The sequence below is a fragment of the Myotis davidii genome, unplaced genomic scaffold (assembly GCF_000327345.1).
Source record: "Myotis davidii unplaced genomic scaffold, ASM32734v1 scaffold1523, whole genome shotgun sequence".
Classification (NCBI taxonomy): domain Eukaryota; kingdom Metazoa; phylum Chordata; class Mammalia; order Chiroptera; family Vespertilionidae; genus Myotis; species Myotis davidii.
Genome location: NW_006294110.1, coordinates 266,859 through 274,752, shown reverse-complemented (window position 1 = coordinate 274,752; position 7,894 = coordinate 266,859). Strand labels below are relative to the sequence as shown.

At 41.2% G+C, this 7,894-nt stretch overlaps 1 protein-coding gene across 8 annotated transcripts in view; it reads right to left on the bottom strand.

Annotated features, from left to right (window-relative positions):
- USP25 (ubiquitin specific peptidase 25) overlaps positions 1-7,894 on the bottom strand; it is a 177,212-nt gene that overhangs the window by 70,378 nt on the left and 98,940 nt on the right. For all 8 annotated transcript variants that reach the window (XM_015566825.1, XM_015566819.1, XM_015566818.1 and 5 more), the window contains exons 11-14: positions 5,669-5,796; positions 4,626-4,721; positions 2,315-2,476; positions 1,429-1,655 (exon numbers count right to left, since the gene is read on the bottom strand). In XM_015566825.1, coding sequence (XP_015422311.1) covers positions 1,429-1,655; positions 2,315-2,476; positions 4,626-4,721; positions 5,669-5,796 — 613 coding nt within the window. The remainder of the gene's footprint in view (positions 1-1,428; positions 1,656-2,314; positions 2,477-4,625; positions 4,722-5,668; positions 5,797-7,894) is intronic.

The following is a 7,894-nucleotide window of genomic DNA, read 5'->3' as shown; positions in this document are numbered from 1 at the left end:
CTGACCTGTGCCCTCTCCCAATCTGGAACCCCTTGGGGGATGACCACCAGCTGGTTTAGCCCCACTCCCTGGGGAATTGGGCCTAAGCTGGCAATCAGACATCCCTCTGAGAGCTCGGGAGCCCTCGGGGGACGTCCACTTGCCAGCCAGGAGCATGTTAGCTGCAGTCGGACATCCTTAGCGCTGCTGAGGAGGCGGGAGAGGCTCCCATCACCACCCCTGTACTGGCAGCCCTCAGCCTGACTTATGGCTGAGCAGAACTCCCCGTGTGGGAGTGCACTGATCACCAGGGGGCAGCTCCTGCATTGAGCATCTGCCCCCTGGTGGTCAGTGTGTGTCATAGTGACCAGTCATTCCAAGTCGGCAGCTCTCCGCCTCCTTTTTTTCTTTTCTTTTTTTATTCTGGGATTTATTTACCTTCTATAATTGAAACTGTTGCCTTCAGTGGAGCTCAGAGCCAGCTGCTGTTCACTCCAGCTCCATGGCCACAGTTGGCTGAAAGCAGGTATCTGGGGTTTATTTATATTCTATAATTGAAACTTTATTGCCTTCAGTGGAGCTCAGAGCTGGCCGGGAAACTTGGCTTCCTCCATCACTGGAGCAACTAAGCCTCCTGCTCGCTTCAGCTCCTTGGCTGCTGGCCGCCATCTAGGTTGGATTAATTTGCTTTGATTGTCTGGTGGGCGTGGCTTAAGGCACAGCAAAGGTACGGTCAATTTGAATGTTTGTCTTTTATTAGATTAGATAATAGAAGGCTAATGTGCAAATCAACCAAATAGCAGAATGACCAGTTGCTATGACACACACTGACCACCAGGGGGCAGATGCTCAATGCAGGAGCTGCCCCCTGGTGGTCAGTGCGCTCCCACAGCAGGAGCACCGTTCAGCTGACCGACCGGTGCTGTGGCCCACCAGCCCGTCGGCAGCCACTCAGTCCCTCAATAGTCCTGCAGGTCCAATCTCTGGAGTACGGGCCATGCACCGACGGACCACCACCACTGGCATGATCTCGACAGTGCTTCCAGCCTCCTGGAAGTCGGCCGCGGACACCACGGCCACGTCACCTCCCTAGAGGCTCCACAAGGAAGAAAGGATATAAAAACGGCCACCAACAACTGGTGCGAACACCAGCGGGATGGATCCAGATCCCAGGCCAGCAAGGGTGTCCCACCGCCTGCCCGGAGGGCTGATCATGTCCCAGCCCCGACACCCCCCGGGAATGCCACCCATGCATGAATTTGTGCACCAGGCCTCTAGTTAAGATTATAAAAATGGAAAGCCAGACTAGTTTATCTTTTAGAAAACAATTTCCAGAAAAAAATACTTTATAATATTTACACAAGAAATCCAGAGTGATTTTCGTTTTCCATTTGTCTTTATACAGACCCATCTGAGGCAACAGTAAGTACACTACGAGAAGCTTCTTACCTCTGGTGTCATTTTCTATTTCTGTCCTCCAGCGATGTAAACAGCTTTCCAGCACAGAAAGTTCTTCTTCCGTTATGTGCCTTGGTGCTGGATGCATGGGCAAGTCTGGAGGTATTCGAGACTGAGTGAATGGTTTGTGAATCATCGATCTTGATGAGATGGCAGCTATTGACGTAGGCGATGTGCTTGGCAATTCTGAAGAGGCAGCTCCCTGTTGTTCCACTGTGCTGTATTTTTAAAGCATAAAAATATTAAACGTTCCAAATTGAAGCTCTGGACAAAGACTGTGCCAGATACATAGCATTAAATTGGCTTATAATTTCAAAAAGAAACAGTCTTAAGAATAGATGTGGAGTAACCTAACATCCTCATGAGTTCCTTAACATACAAGGACTACATTATTTTAAGGAAGAAATTGTGGCTGTATAGTAGAAATAGCTTGATCATATCTACTTAAAAAAACATACACCAACAAATCTATGTGTACCAAAAGTATAAATACCTTTCCTTGCTAATACTTACCAGCTTACATTGTAGAAGAAATTTCTAATTTAACAATATTATTTTCATGAATAAAAGGTTGAAACAGATAACATACTGAAACAACCTAAAGTATAACTCTGAATAGAAAAAATATATGGATCTAACCACCCATGCAGAAAAATTAAATCTACAACCAGAAAAATTAAATTCACAACCTATTGAAATAATGAAGAAAGCACCTAGAACACATACAACAAATGTTCTAAGTGAATCTGATCTTTTTAGAATTCATTAAAATTAATCACAACATGCATCTTATAAAACCTTCTTCAAAGGGTATCAATTACATTATTATGTAATATAGAAAGCACAGCTTGTCTTTTGTATCAAAAAGACTTTTTACCTTGGTAATGCCTGTGATGGTATGGAACCACTAGGTGGGGAACTAGCATCAATATCATCAACAGGAGAAGTGCAAACAGGTTTACTTGAGGCAAATTCCAATGCATACTGTAGAACATCTACCAATGGAAAGCGCTTGGGACCCGAACCATAGCTTAAATATCTATTAACCATAAAATGTATGAATGCTTTAATTTCCATATAAAGCAAATTTATGATTTTCAATAATTTTTATAAAACATGATACAAATACTTCAATAAAACTCTAAAAACAATGAAATTAATTTTCAGATGAAGACAGTAAGACTAAATATACATTCAAGAAATAAATTAAATATTCTCCAAAAGAAACCAAAGCTGATTAAACTTGAATGTGTGTATACACTGTTATGAATTTTAACACTACTCTAAGTTTCATCTCCTAAGACTATTTTTTAGTTGTTATCTGGTTTCATGGTGACTAATATTATCTTCCTAATTTTTTGCCTCTGGTTATTATTCAATATTATTACTGACTAGAGGCCCAGAGCACAAAAATTTGTGCACTCAGGAGGGTCCCTCAGCCCAGCTTCTGCCCTCTTGCAGTCTGGGAACCCTCAGGGAATGACCACCTGCTGGCTTAGCCCCGCTCCCCGGGGGATCAGGCCTAAGCTGGCAGTCAGACATCCCTCTGGCAGCCCTGGAGCCTTTGGGGGATGTCCACTTGCCGGCCAGGAGCAGGCCTAGTTGCAGTCGGACATCCTTAGTGCTGCTGAGGCGGGGGAGGCTGCCATGACCACCGCTGTAAAGGCAGCTGTCAGCCTGGCTTGTGGCTGAGCAGAGCTCCCCCTGTGGGAGCACACTGACCACCAGGGGGCAGCTCCTGCATTGAGCATCTGTTCCCTGGTGGTCAGTGTGTGTCATAGTGACGTGATTCCCAGTCGCTATGCTGTTAGGGTCAATTTGCATAGTTCCCTTTTATTATATAGGATAGAGGCCTGGTGCATGGGTGGGGGCCAGCTGGTTTGCCCTGAAGGGTGTCCTGGATGAGGGTGGGGCTCCCGCTGGGGTGCCTGACCAGTCTGGGTGAGGGGCTTAGGGCCATTTTCAGGCTGGCCACACTCCCTTCAGGGTGGGGGGTCCTGCTGGGTTGCCTGGCCAGTCTGGGTGAGGGCTGATGGCTGTTTTGTAGGCTGGCCACCCCCAGCAGGGACCCTCACCCCATGAGGATGTGGCCATCCTGGGTGAGGGGCTGATGGCTGTTTGCAGGCTGACCACAGCCCACAGCCACCCAAGCTCTCAGTGGAGGCTGGCTGAAAGCAGGTATCTGGGATTTATTTAGCTTCAATAATTGAAACTTTGTTGCCTTTTGTGGAGGCCACAGCCGGCCAGGGCAGGCGGGAAGCTTGGCTTCCTCCATTGCCAGGGCAACCAAGCCTCCTAATTGCTCCAGCTCTGTGGCTGCCGGCCGCCATCTTGGTTGGGTTAATTTGTATATAGTCACTCTGATTGGCTGGTGGGTGAGGCTTGGGCGTAGCAAAGGGACGGGCAATTAGCATCTTTGTCTTTTATTAGTGTAGATACCTTTTAAGAATAAGAATTATTGAAATATGATCTATTATATTTGTATAGTAAAGTTTCAGGGTATTTTCAAATTAGTACTAAAATAAGGGAATAAAGATTACATTAGAGGCTGCAAACTGGCATCTGGCAGATGACATTTCAGCCTGGGGACTTTATCTAAACTACAGAACATTTGACAGTCTAGATGTTGGCTTCTGGGAACAATCTGATACTTTAGGGATACTGAAATGACATTCATCATGACTCCACGAGCTAATGTGGCTGGCAGCCACGCCCTCTCCAAGGGGTGTGCTCTAGGCACCCCTGTCCACCACTATGTTTAACTTGGTGCCTTTCTTCAGAAAGCCTCCACGAGGTCCTGGTAGGCATCTGAATTTGTATCTTCTGTATTAAGGAGGAAAACTCAGTCACCATTTGTCTTAAAGGAAATCTCGAGTAATATTTAGTATCATAAAAGAAGAAACCTCAATTATAAGTTAGTTTATATCTATTTTCAGAACCATACCTGTTGTTGGTGAGAATATTTAACTTCAAATACTAGAATAACCTTCTAATGAGAACTATAAAAGATTTTAAGTTTCTAACAGAATTAAAAACTAAACTATATAAGCAATAATATCAGTTCAGAATTATTATCTACTCCTAGGATCATAAATTACTCAAGAAAAATGTAAAATTAAAAATTCTAGATAATTGCTAAAAGCATGAACTTCTACAGTTAGCTCATAATTCTGTAAACATTACAATACCTTTCTAGTCTTTGTTGTAATACTGTAAGGTAATCCTTCAGTCTCTTGATCTCTTCCCTCTTAATTCTTGTTATTTCTCTATTTCTGTGCATGTACCTTGAAGAAAAAAAGAAAAATAGCGATCATTAGTATCCCTAAATATTGTGGAAGGAGATACAATAGTAAGTCTAGGCCAGTGGTTGGCAAACTGCGGCTCGCGAGTCACATGCGGCTCTTTGGCCCCTTGAGTGTGGCTCTTCCACAAAATACTGACTTGACTCGCCCAGGCCAAAAACCAACTTCTGCGCATGGGCCACGAAGTTTCAATCGCACTGTCCGTGCACGCCAGCACGTGGTATTTTGTGGAAGAGCCACACTCAAGGGGCCAGAGAGTTGCATGTGGTTCGCAAGCCGCAGTTTGCCAACCACTGGTCTAGGCAATCCCATAGAAGATCAATTCATTTAAAATTTTATAATAAAAATAGAGGCCTGGTGCACAAAATTCATGCACTTGGGGGAGGGGGCGGTGGCTCAGCCCGGCCTGTACCCTCTCAGACCCTCGGAAGATGTCTGACTGCCATGGAGGCAGAAGAGGCTCCTGCCACCACCACTGTGCTCGCAAGCCATGAGCCTGGCTTCAGGCTGAGTGGCCTTTCCCCTGTGCAAGCACACTGACCACCAGGGGGCAGCTCCTATGTTGAGCATCTGCCCCCCGATGATCAGCGAGCATCATAGCAATCGGTTGTTCCACTCTGGTTGATTATCATATTAACCTTTTATTATATAGGATATCAAACAGTATAAAATAGTACTTTTGAAAATTTCTGACAGAATTATAATACAAGAATATAATAATCTTTTTAAAAACTTCCTTATAATTTCCTTTTACTATACCTTTTCTTGACAAATGCTACTAAATATTTTATACAAAAATTAAAGAATTTAAGGAAATTAAAATTCTTCTCTAAACACAGTAATTCTTCACTTGGTTAGTAAACTGTTTCTAAACTAATTTATGCTATATCCCAAACCATACCTGTCCAGATATATATCCCAAACCATACCTGTCCAGATATAAAACTTGAGGAAATTCTAATTTGTTGTGAATTTTTTCTGGTCTTCCCAATGCCTGATTAAATTCAAATCTTGACAATTCAAATGTTAACACAGGTGGTAGTTCGGTAAACCAATGCTGAAAGAAACAGTAATTCAAAACATTAGTATCATCTTTCTGTTTTCTCCATTCCAAATTTAGGCATAGGATGTAAGCAGTGACATTTTTATATGCATTGTCACTGATGACATCACAAAAAAATTAGGTATGGTATTTAGATAAAACTTTCACACTTTTTGAAAATTCCAAGGATGAGGCTAATATACAACCAGGAAAGAGAAAAATCTTATAACAATTCTTCTTCCATGACAATTCTTTATATTAGAATTTCTAACCCAAAGAGAAAGCCATTGGTTAAAATCATAACTTAGTAGCTCAAGTTTTTTATTTTTAAAATCCTTATTGTTAAAATATTACATATGCCCCCTTATTTTCCCCATGGACCCTTCTAACCGTCTCCCTCCCCCTACCCCATGCCTTCCCCACTTATTTTGTCTGTGTCCATGGGTTATGCATATATGTAAATAAGTTCTTGGCTGATCTTTTCCCACCCAACACATCCGTCGCTGCCTTCTGTCTGAGATTCAACAGTCTGTTCCATGCGTCTATGTCTCTGGATCTATTTTGTTCATCAGTCTATTTTGTTCATTAGATTAGCTCAAGATTATATTACTATTGCTAACATAAATGGTATATATTCTTATTACAATCATCCATACTGTCAAAACCTGTGACAAAGTTCCAAGATGTAGTACATAAAGGAAAAAAAAAATTATAAATGATCACAATTCTCATACTTAAAAACTAGGAACTGTTTTAAACTTAATTGTCCTACTGGAAATTTGAAAAATTTAAGAAAAAGATATATCACTAACAAATATTTATGGTAATTATATTTGAAATCCTTTATAGTAACTAGCATTTACCAAATTAAATGCCTCATTGCTATGAACCAACCCGAGCACAAACTTTGGGGAGTGTTCAATTATGAATGTTATACAACAAAATTTAAAAAAAAAATTTTTTTTGTAGAAAACATTCAAGTTTTATATAAACACTAGAGACCTGGTACATGATATTTTCTGTATCAAGGTAAAATCAACAGCTTTTACTAAACAATAGTGTAAGAGGTGTTACCATCAAGAATTATGCCAATTTTGAAACACATCTACCATGTTTTTCATTGGTCTTTGTAGAGACTCAAGAAGAAATAGTTATTCTGAAGGATATAATGAAATAGGACTATGATTTTAAAATGTTATTAGAAACTTATCTAGGCAATTGGTAATAGAAATCAAATTTCGTATTATTGAGTCTGCTTAGAAACTGAATTTAGAGAAGATGGCAAACTATTGTATTCCACAGGCTGAATTAAAAAACCTAGGCAGAAAGCATAGAATGCAGTCTAAGACATTATAGTATAAAGACAAAGATGGACAAACTAGATTTTAAAAATAAACTAGAGGCCTGATGCACAAAATTTGTGCAAGGGGCTCGGCCCTCGCAGCCCCAGTTTCGTCCAGAAGGTCATCTGGCCGGTCGTTGGGCTGTTCGGTCTAATTAGCATATTAGCGCTTTATTATATAGGATAGCAGCCTGGCCTGCATGGTTAATTGGTTGAGTGTCAACCTATGAACTAGGAGGTCAAGGTTCAATTCCGGGTGAGTGCACATGCCCAGGTTGTGGGCTCAATCCCCAGTGAGGGTGTGCAGGAGGGAGCTGATCAATGATTCTCTATCATCATTGATGTTTCTCTATCCCGCTCCCTTCCTCTCTGAAAACAATAAAAATATATTTTAAAAAATAAAAATAAAAATTTAGATTGAATGTAAGGAAAACCATTTTTGAAAGCTAGACATATGTGAGAAAGATTACTTACCAATAAACTGTAGTGTATTTCACTTACAAGCTGCTTTGACAAAGTAAGGAATATGCCATCCTGTTTTCCCTGCCCCACCCATCCATCTATCATCCTTAGTTAATCCAAAACAGATCATACTTTAAGGAGTTCTGCTTTCTTGTTCTCTTATGGGCTCCTGGGAAAGTCCCAATCCTTGGATATCTATTTTCCATCAATAAAATAAATCAACTTAATATAAATATATATATATATATAATGCTATCTAATAATAGACAAACATGGTAATTGACCATACCTTCGCTATGCCTCCCATTG